General features: G+C 53.3%; 3 protein-coding genes and 1 long non-coding RNA gene across 4 annotated transcripts; 3 read left to right on the top strand and 1 right to left on the bottom strand.

Annotated features, from left to right (window-relative positions):
* The first annotated feature begins 614 nt into the window (after positions 1 to 614).
* SYP (synaptophysin) lies at positions 615 to 10973 on the top strand. The gene is made up of 7 exons (XM_047075686.1): positions 615 to 650; positions 1823 to 1888; positions 3011 to 3135; positions 5981 to 6176; positions 6895 to 7086; positions 8244 to 8571; positions 10886 to 10973. The coding sequence occupies exons 1-6, from the start codon at positions 615 to 617 to the stop codon at positions 8565 to 8567; spliced, it is 939 nt and encodes a 312-aa protein (XP_046931642.1). The 3' UTR covers positions 8568 to 8571; positions 10886 to 10973.
* A 3002-nt stretch (positions 10974 to 13975) lies between these two features.
* PRICKLE3 (prickle planar cell polarity protein 3) lies at positions 13976 to 22861 on the top strand. The gene is made up of 9 exons (XM_047076239.1): positions 13976 to 14086; positions 15229 to 15314; positions 16154 to 16337; positions 18268 to 18381; positions 18964 to 19101; positions 19877 to 20080; positions 20176 to 20362; positions 21137 to 21436; positions 22020 to 22861. Exons 1-9 carry the CDS (start codon positions 14045 to 14047, stop codon positions 22619 to 22621), a joined length of 1857 nt encoding a protein of 618 aa, XP_046932195.1. The 5' UTR covers positions 13976 to 14044; the 3' UTR covers positions 22622 to 22861.
* A 3-nt stretch (positions 22862 to 22864) lies between these two features.
* Positions 22865 to 25745, bottom strand: PLP2 (proteolipid protein 2). Its single transcript, XM_047076240.1, has 5 exons — positions 25533 to 25745; positions 24295 to 24447; positions 24094 to 24189; positions 23466 to 23556; positions 22865 to 23270 (listed from the first exon to the last, which is right to left on the bottom strand). Exons 1-5 carry the CDS (start codon positions 25626 to 25628, stop codon positions 23248 to 23250), a joined length of 459 nt encoding a protein of 152 aa, XP_046932196.1. The 5' UTR covers positions 25629 to 25745; the 3' UTR covers positions 22865 to 23247.
* LOC124509535 (uncharacterized) lies at positions 24976 to 27030 on the top strand. The gene is made up of 2 exons (XR_006961461.1): positions 24976 to 25073; positions 26538 to 27030. It is a non-coding gene; the product is annotated as an uncharacterized LOC124509535 (long non-coding RNA).
* The last annotated feature ends 164 nt before the right edge of the window (positions 27031 to 27194 follow it).

Here is a 27194-nt window from a genome sequence, read left to right as displayed (position 1 = left end):
TAGTCCAATTAAGAGGGCTGAGGAATAAACAGGATATAAAGGGTAGAGTAGGAGCAGACAAAAATATGACTAAAAGGAAAGAGATTAATAGGGGAGATGGTTGGAGGGGGAGGGAGGGGTTTTTAAGACCTTGCACTATGTTTAAATCGCAGGGACTTTGGGCACTGCCAATTACTAGCTGGGCGACCTTGTGCAAATAGCTTCACCTCTCTGGGGACTCATTTTCCTCATCCGTAAAAATGGGGCTCATAGTTCCTACCACATAGGGCTGCTGTAATGATTAAATGAGTGAACGCATTCAACAAACTCAGTAAAAGGCCTGGCAAAAACGTCATACCGTAGGACCGACCGGTCCTCCTCGCCCCAGACCTTGGGCTGTGTTTTCACAGACACCGATCTTCCCGGAGCGCTCTCACGGCCCCAGCCTTAGGACTGGAATGGCGCCTGGCGAGACTGAGGTTCGGCCGGCTGTCTGCAGGCGCGCGCGACGAGTGGGGCGGGGGCCCGAGGGGCGGAGCCGCGGCCGCCTAGGCTGTTCCGACGATCGCGCGCCGCCCCCGCCGCGCCCCGCGCCCGCCCTTGTTAGCAGGCGCCTCCCGCCCCCCGCATTGCTGATGCTGCTGCTGGCAGACATGGACGTGGTGAATCAGGTACGCGTTCCAGCACCGAGGACAGAGCCCGCCGCTGTCCGGCTTCCCCGTCCGGATGCAGCGGATCAGGCGACTCTGAGAGGTGGTGGCCAGGGTCCTGGCAGCAGACACCCGGTCCCGGAGCTGGGGCTGGGGTCTGCGGCAGGCGAGGGAGGAAAGGGGAGGTGGAGAAAAGGAGTGAGCCCTTTGCCGCAGCGAGGGCCGTCCTCTCTGCCGCAGCGGGGTCCGCCAGAAGCTGGGTTCCTTATTGGCAACCGTGAGGAGAGGAGAGGAAGAGGGGTCTTGGGGCTAGGGTAGGGGCGGAGGGGGGCGAGGGGAGGAGGAGTGGAAGAAGATGGGGGTTGCTGTAGATGAGCTAGGAAATAGAGCGACAGAAGGCGTTGGGGCGGGGGTTGGGGGGGGGAGCTGACACCTGCCCCTCCCAGAGAAGGTACCCCAGTGAATGACCACCCTTTCCCCCAGAACAGACCAAGGGGGACGATCCAATTTTGCCTCTCCAAAGCTCCTACTCTCCCCTCCCCCAGCACATATCCAGTGAAGCCATGTCCCAGCCCTCCCCCACCTTAATCAGCCGGGACCCTCTCTGCCATCTCACTCTTCTTCACCACCTCAGAACCTCACCCCCTCTCTAACCAGTACCAACCCCTCCCCATCCTCATCACTTCAGACCCCCCAACCACCATCTGACTCACCTTTACCACTGCAGACCCCTCCCCCACCCTAGCCAACCTGATTCCCTCCCTGTTATGACTCACCTTCACCATTCAAGACCCCATCCCCCACCATAATGAACCCCAACTCCTTCCTCACTCTCTCCACCTGATCCTCTTCGCCATCTGACTCACCTTTACCATTTCAGATCTTTTCCCCTTCCCCAGTTAGTCCTGACCCCATCCCCATCTTCCTCACCCTGACAACCCTCTGCAACCTACCTCACTATCTCCCCTAACCACCCCCCCACCAGTCCTGAACCCCAGGGGTCTTCTCTCAGAGACCCTGTGCTCAAACCTTCCCTTAAGTGTCACTTTCTCCTTCTCACTCCCTCTCCGAACATCACTCCCTCCTGGAGGTCACATGCCCTATCCCCAAGGGTCATTGCCTGGTGACCTTGCCCCTCACCTCCCTCTCCATGCCCAACAACCCCACCCCCTCCCCACCGTTTCTCTCCTCAGCTGGTGGCCGGGGGTCAGTTCCGGGTGGTCAAGGAGCCTCTTGGCTTCGTGAAGGTGCTGCAATGGGTGAGTGTGGACTGGGCCATGAGGAGAAAGAAGGAGATGGTGGGGTTTGGAAGAGCAAGGGTGGAGTAGGGGTGGTGAGCACAGAATGGATGAGTAGGTGGGGGGTGGAAGAGGACAAAAGAATTGGGCTCCAGGGTGAAGTCCCAAGGGGTTGGGGCTAGAGAATCAATGGGCTGTGATGTGACGTCATGTAAGACCAAGGGTACCCCCGTTGTAAAGTGGAAGAATGTGACGTCCTACCTCCTCCCCTGAGGTGAGAGAGGGGCAGGGGAGGTGGAGCCTGAAGCTGGTTGCTGCGGAAAAGATGCAAAGCCAGAGAAATCCAGGGACAGTGAAAGAGAATGAGAGGCAGGAAATGATGGAGACAGAGGTGGAAATACCAAGAAAAAAAAAAAGATACAGAGATGAGAGAAAGTGGAGACAAACAGAAAGAGACAAAGAAAAGGGAGACAGAGATGCAAAGAGAAATAGACACAGGGAAAGTGGCAGGAAAATGGAATGGGGGAGAGATAGAAACAGAGAAAAAGAGATACTCAGAGGAAAGAGAAGAGGAGGAACTGAAAAGAGAGAGATACCACAAGGGAGACAGAGAGAGCATGATACCGAGACCAAGTCAGAGACGGAACAGGAAGATAGAGACAAACAGACCAAGGACATAAAGACACATAGAGAGAGACATACATTTACACAGAGATAGAGAAAAAAGAGACATAAAAAGACACACATTGATGCTAGAGAGTCAGAGGCAGAGAGAGAAACAGAGATACAGAGACATCTGAGAAAGAGAAACAGACAGATATCAAGAGAACTAGAGACATAGAGAACAAGAGACAGGCAGAAATACACAGAGAGACACAGAAATAGACTGAAACAGAAGGGGGGGTCAGGGCACGGAGAGGTAGAGACTGAGAGAGACATTGAGAAAAAGACAGAAGAGATGGCCACACCCCTGTAATCAGCTTGTCCTTGGAGCCGATGAGCCCTGATTAAGGGGTGGGGGTGGGGATGGAGACTGGTCCATCTGGTGCTGCTTGTGCTGGGCCCTGATCTGTCCAGAGGAGGGCATCCCTATCCCACGTGTACACAGGATAACCATGGCCATCTCCATCCCTGCTGCCCAAGGTCTTTGCCATCTTCGCCTTTGCCACATGCGGCAGTTACACTGGGAAGCTCCGGCTGAGCGTAGAGTGTGCCAACAAGTCCGAGAGTGATCTCAGCATCGAGGTTGACTTCGAATACCCCTTCAGGTGCGCCCCCACCCTACCCCACCCCTGGAATCCCGAGAGAGAGGGTGGGGGTGGGGTGGGACTGGCCAACACCACCTCCCCAGTGGCTCCTGTTCAGCCCCCACCTCAGGGTACCACACTGGCTAAGGTCACTGTGCATGCACTGAGCACCTACCTTGTGCCTGGCACTGCTCTGGACATCTAGATGTGTGGTGAGCCAGACAGGCCTAGACTGTTGCCCTCTGGCTATGTTCTAGTGAATAGGGAGGGGCAGGAGACCGGTAATAAACAAGATCCCATATATATATATATATATATATATATATATATATATATATATATAGCCTTAACGCAGTAGGTGCTCAATTAATGTCAGCCAATCTTATTTAATTCCCATTCGTTTTTTTCCATACACATTTTTGAGAACCTATTGTATGCCAGTTTCTGCTCAAAGTGCTGGGGACCTAATGGGAAAAAACAGACCTAGCTTCCTACCCTTATGGAGCCAAATTATAACAAATAAATTGCTAGAAAGGGATGATTGCAGATTGGGAGAAATTCAAAGAAGGGAATCCTTGTGCTGGGTTTTATAACAGAGAATGATGAGTGGGTGCTAATTAGCTATAGGAAATGACTAAATCCAATTAAGCAATTCTGATATTTACTGAGTTGTGTGCACCAGGTGCTAGGTACATGAGGGCAAGCATAAGCAGGCAAAGTCACTGCCCTCACGATGCTGCTTACCTCCTGGGTGGGTGGGAAGACAGAGACCCACAGACACAACTTTAATAGAGACTTTTGAGGCTCCTCTACTACTTAGACAAATCACATAACTGCTTTGGGTCTCAATTTCCTTGTCTGCAAAAGCAAATAATAATACCCACCTTACAAAGTTATGATGAATATTAAGTAAGTTAATACTTGGAAAGTGCTTAGCACAGTGCTGGGAATACAATAAGTGCTCCATGAGTGTTTTTTATTTTTATTTTTTTATTTGAGAGAGAGAGAGTGTGTGTGTGCGTGAGCAGGGGATATGCACAGAGAAAGAGAGGGAGAGGGAGAGGGAGAGAGAATCTTAAGCAGGCTCCATGCTAAGCACAGTGCGCAATACAGAGCTGGATCCTACAACTCTGGGATCATGATCTGAACAGAAACCAAGAGTCAGACGCTCAACTGACTGAGTCACCCAGGTGTCCTGCTCCATGAGTGTTTGTTAAAATAAAGAAAATAAATACATTTATTTATTAGGAACTCAGGAAAGAGGTCAGGGATTGAGTTGGAAATTGGGCATTTTTTGAGCACTAAGGATAAATGTAGGCTCAGGGGATCACCCAGGGTGAGAGGGAAGAGTGGAGAGAGGAAACCCAGCACAGGCTGTGAGGAATGGTTGAAAGAAAAAGAGGCACCAGGGAGGTGCAGCCCGAGGGGCAAAGGGGAGCAACAGGAATCCACTGGTTCACAGAAGCCAGGCAAGAGAGTTTGGGGAAAGAGGAGTTGGCAGCATGGGATACTGCTGGGGGCAGGCCCTTTGGGAATCCAGAAGGCCACAAAAACTGGTGCCCCCCCCCCCGATTGCTCCCACACCTAGGACCTCCAGTCCTGAAGATATGCCTTTTACCCACAAGTCTCCTGGAAAAAAAGTCTTTGCCCTGGTCCCCCTAACCGACCCCCACTTCCCTTATAATCCCCCAAGAACCCCTTAGGACACCCCCCCTCTACCAACCCAGCCTACTAGGAACCCAGAAACTCAACCCAGATTCAACTCTTAGCTCTGTCACTTAGCAATTATACAACCTTGGGCAACTTAACATAACCTTGCTAAGCCTCTGTTCATCTGTAAAATGGGTATAATAATGCCTGCTTTAGAGAATTGAGGGCGGGGAGGGTCATTAAATGAGTCAATTATCTAAAGTGCCTTGTAGGTGATCAATAAGTGCAAGCCCCTTCACTCAGAACCTTTGCTACACAAGGAGCCTAGCACCATTTGCTCAGTCTCAGGATCCTGCCCCCCAGTCTGAGACCAAGGATCTGGAACCATACCTCAGACCTTCTCCCTAAACACGTTTTCTCCCTATGACCCCTCCTCCATTACACCGCAGGAAAGGTCCCAGGATACCTTCCCAATCTGCCTCTCCCCACCTCACATACATACATTCTGTTTGTTCCAGGATCTCTTCCACCCTCCTGTCTTTCTGTCTGTCTCCTGCTTTGTAGTCTCTGAGCTTTCCTCTGCTATGCATGTTCCTCTTCTCTTGGGGACCTGAAGTGAGGTAGGGCGAAGAGTCAACACGATGTAGGGAAAAACACAGGGTTCAGATCCCAACTGCACCATTCTCTCTCCAGCTGTGTGACTTTAGGCAAGTTAATGCGCTTCTCTGAGCCTCTGTACATTTCATTTGATACACATTTACTGAGCACCTACTATGGAGAAAAATGGAGCTAGGAAGGGGGCTAAGGAGTACTGTGAGGGAATGGCTCCATTTCATTTTAATAGTGAGAGCAGGGAAGTCCTCACTGAGGTGACAGTTAAGCAAAACCTGAAGGACATGAAGGGAGTAATACATGAAGATATCTAGGAGAAGGACATTCCAGTGCAAAGATCCTGGGGTGGAAGGGTGCCTGGTATGTTTTACAAATAATTAAGAGGTCAAAGTGCCTGGGTTGGAGGAGGGGATGAGTAAGACCCATTTCACCAGGATGCTGTGAGTAATCAGTAAAATGTGACTGGAATACAGTAGGTGCTCTGTGACTGGTTACTTCCTCCTCTTCCTTCCTGGGACCTTGTCAGAATCTGGGGAACCTATGGCTGGGTAGGGGGAATGAGAGTGTTCTTAGGGTCTGGGCCACACCTGCCATCTCTCCACAGGCTGCACCAAGTGTACTTTGATGCACCCACCTGCCGAGGGGACACTGACAAAGTCTTCCTGGTGGGAGACTACTCCTCATCAGCCGAATTCTTTGTCACAGTGGCTGTGTTTGCCTTCCTCTACTCCATGGGGGCTCTGGCCACCTACATCTTCCTGCAGAACAAGTACCGAGAGAATAACAAAGGACCCATGATGGTGAGCCCACACCGCCACTCAAATGCAGGGGCCAGGGGGACATGAAGGCTCAGGGACACCACCATGTTCACAGGCCACACCGAACCCAGACAGTCCCACATGCAAGCAGTCACTATAACAGCCACAGATGTTACTGCTGCTGAGGCTGTGAGCATAAAAGAAACCAAATCATAGAATGACAGGGACACACTCATAGCCCACACAGAATCCCAGACAGGCCTACACCTGGAAACCCGCCACCTCACACACAACCACACAGTCTAGATCAAAGAAAGGTGCACAGAGGTTCACTGTGACAGTCATGCCTGTCACTGTGCCACCAGACACACTGATTCCTACACAGCTGTACTCATACACCCTCATCCCAGACACAAAATGACACAGATTCCCACATTCAGACAAAAGCATGAAGACACACTACTTTCCACACATTCGGAAACCATCCCACAAAATCCCCCTACGCCCACACCCACACATCACAATTACACTCCCACATCCTCTGTGTCACACACACACACACACACACAAGCCCAAGCTAGGAACGCTCACCTTCAAGTGAGTATTGGTGGCTTCAGAGCTCAAAAGGTAGAGGAGAGACAGGGCTTTTCTGAAGGACACCTCCCCCTCCCCAAGAAAGCCTGTGATCTGAGGAGGCCCCACAGCATGACATGAAGCGGCCCACTCACAGCGTTGTCTGCCTCTCCTCTGTCTGTCCTAGGACTTTCTGGCCACGGCAGTGTTCGCCTTCATGTGGCTGGTTAGCTCATCAGCATGGGCCAAGGGGCTGTCAGATGTGAAGATGGCCACTGACCCAGAGAACATTATCAAGGGGATGTCTGTCTGCCATCAGACAGGGAATACATGCAAGGAGCTGAGGGACCCTGTGACCTCTGGCCTCAACACTTCAGTGGTAAGCCCTGGGAAGGTTACTGGAATGGTGGGCCAGCTGGGGAAGGAGGCTGGGAAACCCACTGTCTGGCATGGGGAGTGGTGGAGAGAGAGTATGAGAGGAGAATTCAGAGGAGATCCAAGAGGGCTCCCTGGAGGAAGCATGCCAACAACAGTGCCTTAAAGGATGAGATAGAAATTTTAACCACTGCGATACCCCAAATAATCCCCAAGAGGGGAATATAAGACCTTCTGACCAATTAGGTTAGGGAGATCTGGATCCCAGGCCCAGCCTAGTCATGTAGAATCTCTGACGACTCAAGACGGCCTTGGGACCTCAGTGTCCTTATACAGTATGCAGAATGAGTAACTTGAAATGTTTCCCACTTGGACGCCCCCTACTGGCCGGAGTCAAACTGTCTGAGTTTCAATCCCAGCTCTGCCACCTGTGAGCTCAAAACTAGTTACTCAGCATCTCAGCCTCAGTCTGAGCATGTAAATTGAAAACTAGTACGAGGTCCTGCTCCAAAGTTGAGTATTTAGCGAACTAATAACAAAGTGTTTAGAAAAGGGCCTGGCACGTGGTAAGTTGTGTACAAGTGTTAGATGCTAAGATTCCAACTTTTTTCTGTTGCTTGCTGGGTGTGAGACCTTGAGCATCTTAGCCTCTAGAGCTGGGCCCCAGTTTCAACTATAAGGAGGAGATATTACTTCCTGCCCCAAAATTGAATTATATTACATATATTTAAGTTCTATATATGTGTTTTAATATAAAAGTACATATTTATATATGTTGTATGTGTATATACATATATTTGCATATACATACCTATGTGTGTATATGCATCTATTAGTGGTATACCTACATATTTAATAAAAAGTTATACTTAGCATTTTACTATATTACAAATTTATATTGTTTACCATATTTTATACATGTATAAATATATATATGTAACAGTGATGTCAACATCCCCGAGAATCTGAATTCTAACAAGTCTCATGCCCCCGCACCCCAGGTGACTTTTCTCCACATTTACGTTCATGCCCCAGGACTCTACAGGGTCCGAGTTTTAGAAACCACCACCCTTCGGGAGGCCCAACACGCGCAGTCTCGATGTTCCCCAGGGCCAAGTCAACGGACGCGTGGTGCGACAGCAGGGCTTTGTCTCCCCGCAGGTATTCGGCTTCCTGAATCTGGTGCTCTGGGTCGGCAACCTGTGGTTCGTGTTCAAGGAGACAGGCTGGGCCGCCCCATTCATGCGCGCACCCCCTGGCGCCCCTGAGAAGCAGCCAGCGCCCGGGGACGCCTATGGCGAGGCGGGCTACGGGCAGGGCCCCGGCGGGTACGGGCCCCAGGACTCCTACGGACCCCAGGGTGGCTACCAGCCCGACTACGGGCAGCCCACCGGCGGCGGTGGTGGCGGCTACCCACAGGGAGACTACGGGCAGCAAGGCTATGGCCCTCAGGGTGCGCCCACCTCCTTCTCCAATCAGATGTAGTCTGGTGAGTGACTGGCGGGCGGTGCGGCCAAGGAGGGTATAGGAAAGGAGACGGGCGGGTCAGTAAACCAATAAGAGTCAAGAATAAGTGATTCGTAGATGCAGGGTAGTTGGAAGAGCCAACAGAGAGGCGGAGCTACATGCTAAGGACGAAAAACTAGCCAATAAATAAAGAGCAAGAGAGTGGTGCTTGAAGATGGGCAGAATGAAGAACCAATGGGAGAGAAGTAGAAGTGCCTCTCTGAAGGGAATGGCAGGGAGATTTGCATAGTGTAGGAGCTACGGTGGGAAGAGGAGGTGGGCCTTAGAACTGCTTGATAAGCCAATATGTTAGGATAAGGCAGGTAGATGGTGACGGTAAACAGGCTTGGGTCATGAAGGTCAGACAAGCCCACCAATCCCAGAGGAAGTGACAGATCTGCCACTTCTCCCCAACCCTAGTGGTGAGGGAGGTGGTGTGGAATTTCACAGAAGGAAAAGGGGGCGGCGAAGGCAATGCGAAAGCTTGCGGGCCTTTTTGCTGGGCCTGAAAAGGGAAGTGTGATTTCCTCACGTAGGAGGGAAGGAAATGGGGAGAAGAGGCAGGGGGATGGCAACATGTGGGTGGAGGTAGCTTCTTGCACTTGGCCAGTATGGAAAGGATAGGGAAGAGTTTATTAGGTACCTCACATCTAATTCATCAAAAAACCCTGTTGACTCTACCTTCAAAATATATCCATAATCTTCCACTTCTCACTGTCCTCTCCGAGCCTGGACATCTTCATAGCTTTCCACCCACATTCCCATTCTGTTCTACTCACAGCATTGGGAGGGATCCTGTTAAATTCTAAATCAGGACACTGCCCTCCTGTGCTCAGAGCTCTGCCTGGGCTCCCATCTCACATTAAAAGCCAATGCCCTCACCAGGGTCTACACAAAGCCTTACCCATCACTTCTCTGACCTCCTGCTTCCTACCACTCCCCACCCCCAACTCTGTTCCAGGCACAATCCAACTTCAGGACCGTGGTACTTGCTCTCCCCCTGGAGTTTTGCACCCACATACCCTGATAACCTTACCTGGCCAGCGGCTTACTAGTCCCCTTTCTAAGTTTTTATACATTTATTTATTTTTGAGAGACAGAGAGAGACAGAGCACAAGTAGGGGAGGGGCAGAGAGAGAATGAGACACAGAATCCAAAGCAGGCTCCAGGCTCTGAGCTGTCAGCACAGAGCCCAATGAGGGGCTCAAACTCACAAACCGGGAGATCATGACCTGAGCCAAAGCCGGACACTTAACCAACTGAGCCACCCAGGCGCCCCAAGTCCCCTTTCTTATCTCTGTTTTAGTATCCCATGCTTTTCTTTATCACAGTCCATGATTATTAGTTAATATGTTTATTGACTATCTCTTCCACTAAACTAGGGGATGTCACCATGACTTATTTATGCTGTACATATATCAGAGCCCTACTAATGTTAAGAAACATTTATTGAGGAAATAATAGAAACAACATGAGATATTTTACTCTCATTTTATGCTTCTCTGCTCAAAATCTTCCCATGACTTACACCTCATCCAGAGTCAAAACTAATGTCCTCCCAACCTAGTCCACAAGGCCCTATATGACCCCATTACCTACCTCTCTGACATCACCTCCTCCCATGCTCATACCACTCGAGCCCCATGGACCTCCTTGCTGTTCCTCAAACACACTAGACATGGTTCCACTCCAGGGACTTTGCACTGGGTGTTCCCCCTGCCTGAAATGCTCTTCATTCCAGTTATCTGCATGGCAAATTCCTTCACCTCCTTAATTCTTTATTCCAATATCACTTCTTAAATGAAGTCCTCTCTGACTACCCTACTTACTACAGCAACATTTCTTCCCCTGTTGGTACTCCTAATCCCCCTCACCCTGGTCTACTTTTTGTTTTTACATTTCCCTTATTATCTCCTTATGTCATCCTACAACTCACTTATACATTTTCGTTATTGTTTGAAGTCTGTCTCCTCTGCCACAATGCAAGCACCACAAAGATAAGGATTTTTGTTTTGCCCAATACAGTTGATCACCAATGGCTAGAACATTACCTGTAAATGGACTTTTGGGGGTTGGGGGAGGGGTGACCATAATGTCTTTGATACTTAACCTAGTGGGCGCAAGGTATATCTTCCCAATAGGAGCAGCTAGGGGACTATGAGTGAAGGAAGAAGGAAGAAAAAGCATGGCAGACAGAGAGTAAAGCCAAGGTGGAGGCATAGAAGCCCAGCCCCCCTCCCTAAGGGTATAACCTAAGTTTGGACCCCCTCTCCTTTCTGTGTCTTTTGTCTTCACAGGTCAGTGCAGCCCGGGAGGACCCCATGGGTGGGCAAGAGCTCAGAAGCCCTGCCCCCCTTCCCACCCCTACACCCCAGGTCTCCGCCCCTCAAGCCAGGAGACTCTAACTCTCTTTGCTGTTTATATATATATATATTATATATAAATATCTATTTATCTGTCTGAGCCCTGCCCCCACTCCACACCCCTCATGCATTTAGGGGCCTGACCTTGAGTGGGCCCCTCTCCTACCCCCACTGCTTCCCTTGCATCCCTTGGCCCCTCTCTGTTCTCTGGCCCTGTGCCCTGAGGTTGGGGGACTCTGAAAGGGGGACAGGGAAAAAACAGATCTCAGCTATGTGGGGAGGGTGGGTGTGACTTCAGATTCTCTCCCCTCTCTCCCTTCCCTTCTCCCAACTTGGCCTGGATTCCTCCAGCAATGCCTGGACAGGGGCCATTAGGGGAAATTCAACCCTGAGAGGGGATAAAGGTAGACTGGTGGACTTGAGATGCAAGGTGGACTTGGAGAGGAGCTCTGGGGTGGAGAGGACTAGTCAGCCATACTGGATCTGGAGTCAGAAGAGGGATGCCCTAGGGCATTCTGGAGTGGGTCTTGGAAGGAGGCTGAGGGCATGGTTCTAGAATGGGTGGAGCCTTGAGTGAGGCAGGGGTTGGGCCCCAAGAGTGGGCAGGGTTTGGAGTAGGACAGGATTTTGTGTAAGGGGTGTGACTTGGAACCTGGAGACTGCATTTGGAAGATCATTGAGGGCATGGTTCTAGAGGGGTGGGGCCTGAATCAGGTAATGGGGAAGGCTCCAAAGTGGGCAGGTCTTGTGTTGGGACAGGTCTATGGAAGGGGTGTAACTAGGAACATTCAGGAGAATGAGTTTGATTCTAAAGGGGATAGATCTTGTGCAAGGGAAGAAGTGGGATTCAGGAATGGGCTAAGCTTGAGGTGAGGTCATGGTCTGGGTTCTAGGCAGGGCAGGGCTTAGAGTGGGTGTTCATGGTGGTTTCAGAAGGGGCAGCCCACCCTAATGGAGCAGTGAAAAAATATGTTTTAGAGTGGGCAAGTTTGGCAGTTGGGGGGGGGCAGGAATATCCCTGGCCAAAGCTGGGGACTGAACTGGCCTGGGAGGAGCTAAGAGGTATAGCTTGGAGGGTAAGGGGTGGGACCCAGAGAGAAGCATCCTCCACACCCTTGCCCACCCCCATGATGGGACAGCTAGGTAATCAGAGGACAGAGCCAACAGGTCTGTGGGGCCAGCCCACCCTTCTTCCCCTTTCCTTGCCTCCTCCCTCCTTCCATACCCCCACCCATCCTGGGGTGGTTGGAGACCCGGTCTGGAGTCCCTATCCTGCACCCACTGCTGTGTCTGTGACGTCGGTAGTGCCTGTGATTGTGTGTTGACACTGTGTCTGGCTGTGGTCCCTCCCCCTCTCCTCCAGACACCCACCCTTTTCCTTGCCCTTCAGTATTGTTTGAAGACCTCCCCAAGGAAGAACAAATAGGATTAATTCTCCTCCCCTAAATAAACTCCTCAACCACCTAGTCCACCCGGCTCTGATTTCTCAGTGTGTCTTTTTGGGGGGGCAGTGGTGGGGGATGAGAAGAAGGACAGATGGGGGAGAGGTAGAAAGAGGAAGCTCCGCCCCTGACCTGCTGGACCTGCCATTCAAGTCACCCCATCATTTTAGGTCCCTCCAGCAGTGTTATGCCAAGCCACATCCTCTGTGAAGCCTCTCCTGTTGATCACTTTAAGTCACACTCTGAGTAGTCCTGCCCAGTGTCCCACTACTGGCAACCGGCTGAATGCTCTTTCTATGGTTCAGTTCTAATTCTGGTCCACTAGCCACTCTCCTTCCCAGACTCCGTGGAACCCTGTCTTCAAACCCCAAATGGTCTGAATAGAACCCCTACACTTAATAGGGAGACTTCTTTCTACCTAACCCACCTCATATTCTTCAGACTCTGCTTTCTTGACATTTTCTTCCTCTGCCCCAGATGGAGAACTGGGAGACCCAATGGGCTGCAAGGCCAGGAGGCAGGGCACTGGGGTGACTCATTAGTTCATTCATTCACTCATTCCCTGGCTACTCCATGGGGCAGGGAGGGGCGGGAAGTGACTGGGATGTGCATATTGGAGCTGGGTATGGATGAGGTCCCCTGTGCCCATAATAAAAGGCCCAGCTGCCACCGCCACCTTGCCTAATTAGAAACCCCTGCCTGGTACCTGAGTCCTGACTGCCGGGTCAGGGACCCCCTCCTCCCAGCCCTGAGGGGCCGTGAAGCCTGACATGTGAAGGAGAGACTCCCAGCTATGGACTGAACTCAGGGAAAGGGATATCTAACTGGAGAGAGAAAAATGGGAGCCAGGGAGGGAAGGCTTTAGTATCTATTTCTCAGGATTTAGGGGACGAGACAGCTGGGCCTGTAAGGAAGGGGAGGGAGCCGGGAGTAGGGCCTCCAAACCTGGCCTGTGACTTTAACCTTCTCCCCATAAATATCAAATGGTCCTGGCTCTGATAGAGTTTTGGTGTGGGGGCTATGGGGGTGAATAAGAGTTAGTTCTCTGATGGTGGTGAGGGAGCACCAGCTGGGACTGCGATGGGCTTGGGGATCACACTTGCAGCATTCACTGGGGAGAAAGAGACCCTCAGAAGATCACCAGTGGGGAGGGAGCCAAGAGGTGGCTTTAACCCCTCCTCCCAATAACATCCAAGATAAATGGACATGAAACGCCAGTACAAGTACCCTAGCGCACCACTCCTTGCAGCCAGGTGGCCACTTCCAAGTTCCCCTCCCCCGCATTCCCCCATCCCATCCCCCCCCCCCCCCCCCCGCCTCTTCAGGCCCTAAAATATTCCGTGAGAGGCCATGTGTTACCCTGAGGTTCTGGGAGGCGTGCCTTCTGAGGCCTGGTTTTGGCTCGGGGCGGGAAAGCTGGGGAGCTCTCCTGTACGGCGCTCCTGGGCTGCGTGCCCCTCACCTCTAGGCAGGGGGCGCCTTGGCCCAGGAGTGAGTGCAGGCCCAGGAGCGGGCGGTGCTTGGCGCGCTCCTCCCATGCCGGTGTCAGATATACGGAACAGATCTCCCAGGCCGGACGCGCGGTGGCCTGACGGCCCGTGAGGATTCCATCGGCCTGACCCTGCCCGGCTTGACCCTGCCCGGGCGCGCCATGTTCGCGCGTGGGTCCCGGAGGCGCCGCTCCGGTCGCGCGGTGAGCGATACTCGGGGCAGCGGTGGGAGTCAGGGGTAAACTGAGGCCCAGGAGAGGGGGCAGAGGATAGGGATAGCGAGGAGGCGCGCCACTGAGGGTTTGGGAATCCCCATCTCCAGATTCCCAGAACAGACGGGCTGGGGCTGCTGGAAACGTGTGGATGAAGGAACGTGGAGATCTGGTGGCAGATGCTCCCTAATCGCCTCTCTGCACACTTCCATCAGCACCCCAGGACCTGGTGGTCCTCTCGTGTGAATTCTGGGAGGGGATTCTGAGGGCCAAAAGACTGGATCATGGAGTCCTGAATTGAGTAAGGACCTCCTGAGCATCTGAGGGAATCTTGTACCTTGGCAGAAAGTGATCTTAGGGGTGAGGTCCTACACTCCTGAGGTGCCTAAATACTAAGGGTCCAGGGATTGGGATTTGGAGTTAGAGGGCTTCCAGGCTTCTACCTGAGCCAGGAGCTTTTTGACCAACTAGATAGTGGGGCTGCTCTTCCTTTGGAGGGGGTCTTTAAGTGGGGTCTGGGTTTGGTGGTCCAAAGGACCAAAGGCCAAGACTTCTTGGGGTGGGGATTATTGAATGGATCATGGGCCTCCTGAGATCCTGATCCAGTTCCTTAGGTATGAAAGGGGGGAAGCCAGGGTTTGGGGGAAGGGCTTCGGAAAAGAGGGACAGGGTTCATGTGGGGATCCCAAGTGAGGATGGGGCCTCAGACTCCTACCCTGTGGAATTGGAGTGCTGCTGGCCTCCTGGATGGAGAAGGGGCCAAGATGAGGCCTGGGAGGGACACCCGCATTAGAGTCTCGGCGCTCTGGTGTGGAGAGTGTTCTGAGTTCTGGGGGAGGTGTTTGAGGCCTGGATGAGTCAGAGGCTGGTGGGAGGTGTCTAAGGCTGGGTGAGGGGGAAGGGAATTCCCTGAAAAGGGGTATATAGGAAGGTGGCCTCAACTTCCCCGCCTCTACCTCAGTTGTGTCCTCCTCTCCTGCACTCCCGGCGCTGTCCCAGCCTGCCCACCGCTGCCCTGGTGGGACAGGCCCTGGCGTGCGGTCGCGGGCCTGGGAGTGGAGAGGCGGGCGTTGACTTCTCTCTCCCCGCCCCCGCACCTCGTCTGGTACCGCGTCTGCCCTCACCCACTTCAGCCTCCCGAGGCGGAGGACCCAGACCGCGGCCAGCCCTGCAACTCCTGCAGGGAACAGTGCCCCGGCTTCCTGCTGCACGGCTGGAGGTAGGTGACCATCTGAGGGCCTTGTCTTTGTCAGGGCCCCGTCCTCAGGGGAACCCCCAGAAGCTCAGGCCACACCCGTAGGCTTGAGCTTAGTCCATGGAAGCAGCTCAGTTGGGGCAATAGCCTTACGCTCAGACTCAGGGCCCCACCCCCTGACTCATTCCCAATTGTCCAGTTCCCAGGAAAACTCCACCCACTACATAGCCCCGCCCCCCAGAAGTGTTCTCGCCTGGCTGCCAGTCCATCCCTAGGGAAGTCCTCAGTCCCAGGGGCTGAGCAGCATCCACTGACATCCAGCCCCTCTCAGACTCAGAACTCTTCTCCCAGACCCAGTGTCCTATCCTCCACCTGGAGCCCTGTACCCAAAACGTCTCGTGAAATCCCACAGAACCCACAGCCGGCACACTCAGGCCCTACCCACAGGCTCAGAGCCCCCACCCGCCCACAAGTTCAGACCCAGCACAGGCTAGAGCCTGCCTCTAGGAAAAGTTCCCCCACAATATCCAAAGCCAGTCCTGGAAAGAAACCTCTGAATATGTAACTCCAATCTCAGACTCAGAGCCCCACCTTTATTCAGGCCCACTGCCAGGACAGTCTGACCGAGTCCCAGAGATGATAGTCAGGGGCCACAGCCCCACCTGCAGTTCACAGCCACTCCCTCTGCTCCTCTCTTACCCACAGCAGTCCCACCCCTGGGCCCAGAGCCCTGTCCTGGCTTAGAGTCCTTGGGTGATGATAATCTGTATGTCCCTGCCCCTTATTTGTACTTCCTTGGGGCTGCCAAAGGGTCCAAGTGAGCTACTACGCCTTAGTAATTGACACCCTTCCCTCTCCCTCAGAAAGATCTGTCAGCACTGCAAATGCCCGAGGGAAGAGCATGCTGTGCACATGGTGCCTGTGGATCTGGAACGCATCATGTGTCGGCTAATCTCAGACTTCCAGCACCACTCCATCTCCGATGATGACTCTGGCTGTGCCTCGGAGGAGTATGCCTGGGTGCCCCCTGGTCTCAAGCCAGAGCAGGTGACCAGAGGCTGCCACCTGCTCCTGTTCTCCAGTGGATGCACACACATGCAGGCACACACATATACAAACCTATTTGTGGGACCACACTAGGGTGTGGTCAAATTGCATGTATCCTTCTGACCCCTATGTAATCTCACAGTGGTCGGCCCCCCACAATTCTCAGGGAACCCTGAGTGATCATTGAGTGGGTTAATTAGGGCATGTTCACCCCGCTCCTATTCTATCTCTTAACTCAGGTCTTATCCCAGCACTTCATTCACCACATCACCATTAATTAATTCATTCAACAAATAGTTATTGAACACCTACTGCATCCCAGACACTGTTCTAGGCACTGAGGACACAGCAGTGAACAAAACACAAAAAAAATACATCCACCCACATGGAAGTTAGATTCCTAAAGTGAAAAACAGCCAATATAAACAAACCTATAAAAATATGTCAGATGGTGTAAGGACTATGCAATAAAAAAAGCAGGGAAGGAGTAGAGAGAAAGTTAGAACTGTAAATAGGGTGCCCAAGTCAACCTCTGTGAGAATATGATGTTTGGGCTTCCTGAAGGAGGTAAAGAAGTAAGCCATGCAGATACCCAAGGGTAGAGCTATCCAGGCAAAAGGAAGAGTTGATGCAAAGGCCCTGAGGCAGCAGCATTCTTGGCATGTGTGAGGAACAGTGAGGAGACCAGTGTAGCTAGAACAGTGAGTGACTGGGAAAGTGGGGGGAGGTGAAGTCCAAGAGGTGGAGGGGGGTCATGGAGAAGACTTGGACCTCTACTCTGAGTGAGGGGGAAGACACGAAAGTGTTGTGAGAAGAAAGGGATGTGGTTTGTTTTAGGATTAGCAGGATCCCTCTGACTGCTGCGTGTACAACAAACAAGGAGTAAGGCTGGAAGCGGGGGGGGGGGGGCAGGGGCAGTGAGGGAGAGGCTACTGGAGTAGTCCTGTGACTGATGACAATATTGGCAGTATAAGTAGCAAGTGGTGATCAGATTGCAGATGTTTCACAAGCAGAGCTAAGAGGATTTGCTTGTGAATATGTGAGCGAGAGGAGTTAAAAATGACCTCAAGGATGGATGGATTAACTGATGTGGGACTGGCCAAGGCCGGAGCAAGTTGAGGAGTAAGAACATAAATTTGGGTTTGGCCATCTGGAGTTTGAGATGCCTGTTAAAGGTTTGAGTGGCCATGTTGCTGGGATCTCAGGGGAGAAGTCACAGGGCTGGAGGTATGCATTTGTGAGGCATTAGCCATGACGTGGTATTCATAGCCATGAGGTTGGACATGATTCCCAAGGGACTGAATGTAGAGAGAGTCAAGAAACCCAAGGATGAGCCTGAGAACCCTCCCACATTTGGGGCTCAGCTATTTGAGGAGGAACCAAAAGGGAGACAGAGAAGGATCAGCCAATAAGGTAGAGGAAACCCAAGACAGTGTGGTGTTCTAGAAGCCAAGGGAACAAAGTGTTTCCAGGATAAGGGAGCGATCAACTGTGTCCAGTGCTACTGAAGAGTCCAGTTGTTATACGGCCTGAGACCTGAACAATGATTTTAATGGTGTGCACCTTGTCAATGACCATGACAGGAACAGCTTTGGAAGAGGGGCAGGGATGGAAGGGGTGGGGAAGCCTGACTGAGGTCGGGTCTGGAGACAATGGGAGGAGAGGAAGTGGACACAGTGAATGCACCCAACAGCTGTAAAAGGAAAGAGAATGGTGGAAAGGAAAGTGGGGTCAAGACCTGAAAGAACTTACAGTGTATTTGGGGGGTGATGGAAATGATCCAGACTGTAGGAAGGGGAGATGGAGAGTGTCACTAGACATTCCCTTGTGATGACTTTAATTTTCTCAGAGAAGTAGGGTCCCACCATCTCACTGTATCACAACTCACCCCTAGTCTCAATCATTGTCTCCCATCCCCGTGTCCTCCCAGGTATACCAGTTTTTCAGCTGCCTCCCAGAGGACAAGGTCCCCTATGTCAACAGTCCCGGGGAGAAATACAGGATCAAGCAGCTGCTGCACCAGCTGCCCCCACACGACAGTGAGGTGAGGAGAGAAAAGACAGGAAGGGCATGCCAGGTCGGGGTGGGGGTGGGGGGCCTGAGCAAATGCTAAGCAGCTAGAAAGAAATGGACAGGGCCAGGGGCACCTGGGTGGCTCAGCCGGTTAAGCATCCAACTTCGACTCAGGTCATGATCTCACAATTTTGTGAGTTCCAGCCCCGTGTTGAGCTCTGCGCTGACACTGCAGAGCCTGCCTGGGATTCTCTCTCTCTCTCTCTCTCTCTCTCTCTCTCTCTCTCTCTCTCCCTGTCTCTCTATCCCTTCCCTGCTCACACTGTCTCTGTCTCTCTCAAAATAAATAAATAAAACATTTTTTAAAAAAGAAATGGACAGGGTCAGAGGAGGAAAGGTAAGCTGATCTGAGGTCTGGACAGACAGGGACAATCAGGACATTCCTTGGGAAAACCACAGCTGAGCCTCGGGAGAAGAGGTAAGGGGTGGGAATTTCAGGCAGGAAGTAACATCTATAGAAAGACCTAGAAGTGAACTCTGAGCTGGGATGAATTCTGGAAGGTGGGGAGGGGCAGGCATCGTGGGAGGTGCCTGGAAGACCTTCCTACCCCAGGCACAGTACTGCACAGCACTGGAAGAGGAAGAGAAGAAAGAGCTCAGAGCCTTCAGCCAGCAGCGGAAACGAGAGAATCTGGGGCGTGGCACTGTGCGCATCTTCCCCGTGACCATCACTGGAGCCATCTGTGAGGAGGTGAGCAAGGGAGAGCCTGGGTGAGTGAGTAGTGCCTTTGTTCCAGGCCCTGGTAAGATGAGGCCTGCCACTTAAGCCCTAGTGGTCTGTCTCTAATGTCCCCTCTGGTGGATGGGGTCTTTTCCTCCTATCCCACTGTTAGGCATGGACCATCCCTTGCCACCTCCCTGGCCAGCAAGGTCTGTCTGTAGGACCCCCTGGTGGACAGGGACTGTTTCTCCCATCTCACTGTTGAGTGTGGTCTGTCTCTCGGGAGGCTCTAGCGGACCTTCTCTATTAGTTCCCTCCACGCAGTGGATGTGAGGTGTGGGCTGACTCTCTGGTCCTCTTGTGGTTGCAACATGTCCTTAAGAACTGACCCCCAGTAGCAGGACCTGTCTGTAGGGCCCAGTGGTGGGTCAAATTTATCTTCAAGGCCCCTCCTGGTAGGTAGAGCCTGACCCTAAATCCTACTGTTAGGATCTAAAGTGAGGTTTGTCACTAAGTTTCCCCCACTGGGCCAGGCCTATCTCTTTGATTTCCCCAGCTCCCTAAAGCCAAGATTTGCCTTTAAGGCCACCCATGATTAGAAGGGCCTGTCTCTATGGTTTCCCCCAGGAGCAGGGTCAGTCTCTAAGGTACCCTCCCCTGTAGGCAGGACCTGTTTCAAAGTACCCCACTGGTGGAACCAGTCACAGAGGTCTGCCATGGGGATGGCCCAAGTGCGACCTGCATGACTTGGCTGACCCCATCCATCTGACCATCTTGGTGGCAGTGTCTATATGTCATTTGGCAGTGCGGGAAGCAGATTGGAGGTGGGGACATCGCAGTGTTTGCCAGCAGGGCAGGCCTGGGTGCCTGCTGGCACCCACAGTGTTTTGTGTGCTCCACGTGCCGGGAGCTGCTGGTGGACCTCATCTACTTCTATCATGCTGGCAAAGTCTACTGTGGTCGTCACCATGCTGAACGCCTGCGCCCGCGCTGCCAAGCCTGTGATGAGGTTCGTGCCTCTCTACCCAGGGGTGGGAGTGGAGAGTGGGCAGGGCCACGGGCAGGCCCCTCTGATGGCCAAGGTGGTCTGTGTTCCCCCCCCAGATCATCTTCTCCCCTGAGTGCACCGAGGCTGAGGGCCGGCACTGGCACATGGGTCACTTCTGCTGCTTTGAATGTGAAGCATCGCTAGGAGGGCAGCGCTACGTCATGCGTCAGAGCCGCCCCCACTGCTGTGCCTGCTACGAGGCCCGCCACGCGGAGTACTGTGATGGCTGTGGGGAGCACATTGGTGGGTGAACGTGACATTGAACAAGGGGACAGATGGACAGCTGGGCCACAGCACCACCCCAGCAGGATCCTCCATTAATATTCCATGCTTTGAGTCTAGTGCCAGGACCAAAGCCCTATACCCTTCACTGCAAATCTCTCACCGGTATCCCCCGTTATGCTGTACTTTCTAAACCCCACCTGCACAACACTAGGCACCACGACACATCTAGGCCCACTTCCAGAGTTCCCTCTAATTCCCAGCCCCTCCCCCCTCCTTTAGTCCCTCAGCCAAAGCCCAACTCCCCCAAGCTGTGCCCTATTCTGTAAAGATTCCTCCTACCTTCTAAACCACACCCTACCGTCTAAGACCCACTCCTTTCCTACCAAGGCCCCGCCCTACCTTCTAAGCCCTGTTCCCACCACCCTGGTCTTTTCATCAGGTCTGCCTTCTGCACTCCATGCACCAGAAGCCACTTCTTAAAGTTGAAGCCTGACCCACATCTTAGAGTCCAGTGCCAAGCCCCAACTCTGGGAGGGAGCACCCTAGGAAAGAAAGGGAAGGAGGAAACAGTTTCCAGAAAAGAAGGGATGACGAAACTCAGGGCAAAGCCCAAAGCTCGGGTTTCCCGCTTTCTCCAGAGAAGAGCCCCATTCTGAAGAGTTGGGGGAAGGAGGGAGTCTTGGGACACCCTGCCTCAGATTCCCTGCCTCTTCCCAAGAAGGGCCCATTCAGAACGGGTGGGGATATGCCTGATGACCCTGCCTCAGCTTCCCCCTTTTTCGGTCTCTGCAGGCCTGGACCAGGGGCAGATGGCTTATGAGGGCCAGCACTGGCACGCCTCAGACCGCTGCTTCTGCTGTAGTCGCTGCGGGCGAGCCCTGCTGGGCCGCCCCTTCCTGCCACGCCGCGGCCTAATCTTCTGCTCGAGAGCCTGCAGCCTGGGGTCGGAGCCCACGGCTTCTGGGTCCGGCCGCCGTAGCTGGAGCGCGGGAACGGTCCCCGCGCCTCTTGCAGCATCCACGGCCTCTTTCTCTGCTGCGGAGGAGGCGTCCGAGACCTCCACCAAAGGCACCAGCACGGAGCCGGAGCCTGGTGAGCTAACCCTCGAGCCACGCCCAGCCTCTAGAGCCACGCCCAGCCTCTACTCGTCCCTCCTCCTCAACCCTGGCCCCCTGAGCTCGATTCACCCAGGCCCTTCACCTGGTGCATCCCCGGCACCACCCCCATCTCAACCCTTGTTCCATCCCCAAACTACGTCTCGTCTCCAGCCCAAACTACACCCCCTCGTGAACCCTGGTTCCTCCCCGCTCAGTTACAAGGCCAGTCCCCTAGCCTCAACTTGTTCCTGCTTGAGCCCGAGTTGTTCCTCCTTCCTTCCAAACCCTCGACCCTCCACCCTCCACGCCCAGGCCCCGCCCCTATCCTAAGGCAAATTTGGTCGGCTTTAGCCCATGCCACGCCCCTTCTATCAGAAGCCTAGCTCCCATTCCCTCCACCCATAGCCTGCCCTAGGCCTCATATTGCCCAAATTCCCCACCTTGCTGCCCCTCTCCGACCCCTGTCCCCACTTTCCCAGTCCCAATGGGGGAAAGCAGAGAAAGCCTTTCCACAGTCCTCCCCTGGGTGGTTGGGGGCGGGGGGAGATAACAGGGAGTTGCTCCATCTCTCTTTTCAGTTACAGACCCTGAGGAGCCAGCCCGCTTTCTGAGAGGGGCCCCCCACCGCCACTCCATGCCAGAGCTGGGGCTCCGCAGTCCCCCCGAGCCACCCCCAGGACCCCCCAGACAGCCAGACCCGAGCCTGGAAGATGGTGCCTTTGGTCGCCAGAGCACCCCTCGTGTCAGCTTCCGTGACCCTCTGGTGTCCGAGGGAGGCCCACGGCGGACCCTGAGTGCGCCCCCAGCCCAGCGTCGCAGGCCACGCAGTCCCCCACCCAGGGCCCCCACCCGTCGTCGCCGCCACCACCACCACCACCACCACAACCACCACTATCACCGCCGCCAATCTGGCAGATATCGCCACCACCAATGTGACTTGGGATCAAAATCGGACTCAGGATCTTGTTCCAGCTCACCTTCTAGCCCCAGTTCTGAGTCCTCAGAGGAGGATGGCTTCTTCCTAGGGGAACGCATCCCGCTGCCCCCGCATCTGTGCAGGCCCCGGCCTGCTCAGGACAATGCAACTGGAACCCCTAAATCCCCATCTCCACAGCTCTCCGGGAACTCACGCCCAGGGATGCCTCGCCAGGCCAGAGACAAGAACTGCATCGTGGCTTGAAGGCAGTGTAGTCCTGGAGGGCTCCATTCTCAAGTCCAAGTAGATGATCCCATCCCCCAACCTAAATCATAAATCCCCTTCCTCCTTCATCTGTTTTTTGTTAATGGAGTAATTTAATATTTGTTGTAAAACAAGTGTGGCTTCTTTACCTCCTTGCTCCAGCTGTCCTCCTCCCCAATTTTGCCCCTCCTGATGCTTGAGATTTATCCACATTTGATCAAAGGATTAATTTATTCATTACCATATGTTCTAACAATCTCTTTATTTATCCCTCCACAGAACCACCCACACTGAGGAGTTTTTTTGGTGTGGGTCACAACCTGGGACCTAAAATCTCAAATCTGAGGCTCCCTCCTCCCTCATTTTGTGGCTTAAGTGGGTCCATAGTCCAGGCAGAACAGGTGTCTCCTTTTGGATACTGCAGAAGGAAGGGGGACATAGGCACACCCATAAAAATGGCCACACCCAGGAGGGATTGGCAGGTAGGAAAATAGATTCTCCCGATAAAGGCACTTTTACTTCAAATAAGTGACTGGGAGTTGGCTGGGAATGCTGTAGGAGCAGGAGGGAGTTATTTCCATGGAAGTGTTATTTGCAGGTTGCAGAGAGAAATGAAGGGAGTTCACCTACACCGGGCCATCTGCAGGGTCTGCAAGTGAGGAAAAGAGAGGAAAGCATTGGCTGGATTCATACGCCTATTTACAGACAAGAATACTGAAGCTTATGGTACTTACTGGCACTAAAGCCATCAGTACCAATAAGGGGCATTCATGCCCTTGGGAGACCCCTTTCCTTCTCTCCTCAGCCCCCTAAGCAACACTCCCCCCCACACACACACACTTACCAGTAGGGGCTGCTGTATGTCTTTGCTGCCGCAAGGGGAAAGTGATGTAGGCATCATAGCCAAAGAGGCATGAGACAATTAGGCCCAGTACCTGAGGGTGGAGATGGGAGTAAGTGAGGTTGGATTAGGTTGGTCAGCCTACTCAGGCTTTTGCTTCTTTGTCCACCACCTCCAATGACTGCCCAACACAGGGATGGTGACTAAAACCCAGATCAGGAAGCCAGAGAGCCCCAGGGAAAGACCAGGAGACTGGAATCTACCCTACCCTCCCTCCTCCTAGACCATCCCCACACAGGGAAACCACATGGTGGCCCCACATGTTGGTGGCACCATTCACACTGTACATTTGAGACAAAGTTCTAGCAGATGATAGTCTAATGTATTGACAAAGGGGCCGCCTCTTTGCTCTTCCCACAAAGGTCCCTGTGTTGGACAAAGTATGGCCTTTCACAGCAAATGGTGATCTTGGGAGGAAAACCAGGGCCTGGGCCAGACTTTCCTGTAGGCTCTGAGGACAAGTGTGGCCTGCTAGGGGTCACACGCTTTCTAGCAAAAACAGGGGCAGAAATGGCCCCTGGATTCTTAAACCCCTCTCTCTTTACTTTAGAACTGCCCCTGCAGCTTTTACCCCTGCGATGATTTTGGAGGCATTTCCTCTCTCAACCAGGACAACAATGGAGGTGATCAGGTAGAGGATGGCCGCTATGAGGGTTCGGAAGAAATCCTGTGAGGTGTATAGAGAAGAGGGAAGTCAGCATCCAGAGTTACTGGGACCATCCCACCTGCCCAGGTCCCTCCCTAACCACGCCATTTTCAGCCCCCTTCTCACACTCCAAGGCCAGTTGATGATCTGTATCTTAGTGTGCAGGTCACACATGTAGATGACAAAGAAGATAGTAGCAAGGATCATTTCAACCACCGACAGGGAGGAGTATCCCGGTGTGGAGGCACTGAAGCAGATCAGAATCACCAGGCAAAATATCTGGAAGGATGACAGGGGAAAGGGGGCCTATGATCAGTGCCCATCAGGGCTGAGGGGATTGATTTAAACTGAAGGTCTCAAACTCAGATGCCTACCAGGACTGGAAAGATGACAAATAATAATCGCTAAACATTTATTGTGTGCTCATTGTGTCTCAAAGGTTCTTCTTCTAAGAGCTGTACAAATATTAATTTACTTAATTATCACGACATCCTAATGAGCTGGGTACTATTAGTATCTTTATTTTACAGGTGAGAAAAGTGAGCTCCAGAGAGGTTAAGTGACTTGCCCAGGGTCACCTAGCTAGTAAGGGGTAGCGTTGGGTGCCTCAATTTCGCCCCTTTTCCCTTCCAGCATAGGGGCGGGCTGCTGGGAGTGGTGCAGCCAGGTGTTTTGTGAGTACTGCTGGCGCCAGCTTCAGGGCCTTGACAGGGGCGGGACCTGCGGTTCCCTCGGCAACCCTTTTGGGAAGCGGTGAGAATGACACCGGAGGGGCAGGGCTGTGTTAAAGGCGTCGCACCCCTTTTACAAGTGAATCAAAGGCGGCGCCCACTTTGAGGGAGGTAGGAAACCCAGGCTCCTGAGCGGCCGGAATAGCTAAGGACCTCCGACCCGACCACAGAAGGGTGAGGAAGAACTGGTAAAAGGCGGACCGCCCTACCCCAAAGGACCAGCTCTCAGGGCCCCACCCCAACAGGCCCCGCCCCTGGGCTCCCGGCCAGCCCGCCCGCCTGTGCCCAGGCCGCGCCACGCCCTGCCACGGGAGGCCCCCCACCTCCCAGCCCCCTAGGATCCCTCGGTTGAGCCCACCGATGTGTCCACGCGGTCTCCCTCCACAGGGCCCCACATATGCTCTATGGACCCCTTGCGTCACCCCGTGGCCCAGCAGCTCCTGACCACCTTCTCCAAACCCCACGGACTCGCCCCGAGCCCCCAGTTTCGGGCCTCTGCCACTAAGTCACCCACCCTCGCCTCACTGGGGAGCGCCTCCGGGCCCACGTCTGCCTCACCTGGGGTCGCCGGGCTATGCGTGGTCCAGCCACCCCACCCCGCCTTTGCCCACCCGCCTATCCCGGGACGCTCACAATCTCAGCCAACAGGAGAATTCCTTTTCGGGTGCGCGAAAAGTTGGTGCAGGCGGCCCAGCAGCCGGGAGCCGAGAGGCGCTCGGAATCCGCCATGGGGTGCGCTGGAGTCCCTAGGGGCGCAGAGTATCTACTTGCTTGCCCGTGGATTGGGGGACGCTGCACACCCTGCCGTCTTGCCCGCCGTCTGGACGGGAAGGGGGCCCCCGAGGCGAAGGAGGGAGTGAATCACCTCGCAGAGCAGAAGCGGGCGGGGCCGGAGGGGGCCGGGCCAGGTGGCTGCCGCCCCGGAAGCCCCTTTGCCCCGCCTGCCAAGGATACTCCCCGCCTGGCTCATAGCCCCCAGGGCGCCCCACCTCCAGAGGCTCCAGCCTTTGAGGCTTGGCAGTGCGGGGTACCAAGTGCGGTAATGGCGGTAATGGTGAGAGACCTTTCGCGCTTTCAGAATAGGAATGCTTTCGGTGCTGACTCAATTCGGAACCACGGGGATCTGGTTTTGGTGGGAGGAGGGGAGGGGAGGTATGACTCCGTTTCCTTAGCTGTAAAAATGACTGAGGGCATGGTTAAACCCATGTGTGTTTCCAGAATTCTGAATATTTCGGATCTTAGTTGTGTTTCTTGACACTCTCAGCGAGGTTTGAGGCTGCTCCGTTAAACACACACACACACACACACACACACACACCTTAATATTTCTTCAAGAAAAGGTGTGGATGTCGTTTACAGTAAGTGGGATAAGTCAGAACTAAAAATTGTGCCTCGTTAAGTCAGGTCAGGTTTTGTAACCAAATGGTTCCCAACATGTGCTTTTTGGACTTCGGAATTGCGGATAAAAGATCATGGTTGGTGGAATAAACATCTTAGCAGTGATGGAAATGAGACTGTGCTAGCGCACCGGCTAAAAGAGAACAGGGCTTGGTGAGCATCAAGCTGCTCAGTAAATCGGGACAGATATTATTAACAGTGTCACAGCCCAGGGTCTGATTCTCTGTTCTGCAATCCTAGGGAAGCCCTGGCCCTAAGTGCTAGGCCTCCATTTCCTGGTTCTAAGGAGAGCAGCCACCAGCACAGCCCTTGATGAGGAATGGGGAAGGAGCATGGATTTCTTTATTGCTGGAAGTTTGACAAGATGAGAGGAAGGCTCCTGGGGTGCCAGTCTGGGTGACAATGCTGATGACATTTGAAGTGTGTCATCCTAAGTGAGCAATTTCTCCTGACTCAGCCTTGATTTCTGCATCTGAGACATGCACCTGGTCACAGGAATCTGGATATCCATGGAGATGTGCTGAGGATCACACTATCCAGACTGGACTTGGTTTTATTCTCACCTCATTTTAGGAGGGAAGAGTTGTGGCTGGAAGGCCAGGACAGTTCAACACAAGGACCTGCCTGTACCCCCAACCTGGGGCCCCTCAAAACCAAGGAAGGGGCACCCCTCTGTCAGCCCAAATTGCTGAGAGTGGTTGGGTGGTGGAAGGAATGAAGCACATTTCTCCCACCCCTGAGTGTGTGCTTTCAACTTTGTGAGGACATGTCTGAGATTCTAGAAGAAAACAAACTCTGCTCCACCTCAGGGCCTTTGCACTTGCTGTTCCCATGGCTGTCAATGCCCTTCCTCAAGCTCTTCATACATTTGGCTTCTGGTCATTCAGGTCCCAGCTC

Source organism: Lynx rufus, unplaced genomic scaffold (genome assembly GCF_022079265.1).
Source record: "Lynx rufus isolate CCGP_SWC_20201006 ecotype Redwood Valley unplaced genomic scaffold, mLynRuf1.p SCAF_14, whole genome shotgun sequence".
Taxonomy (NCBI): Eukaryota; Metazoa; Chordata; class Mammalia; order Carnivora; family Felidae; genus Lynx; species Lynx rufus.
The sequence above is the reverse complement of the archived record's forward strand: the minus strand, read 5'-3'. Positions and strand labels throughout refer to the sequence as shown.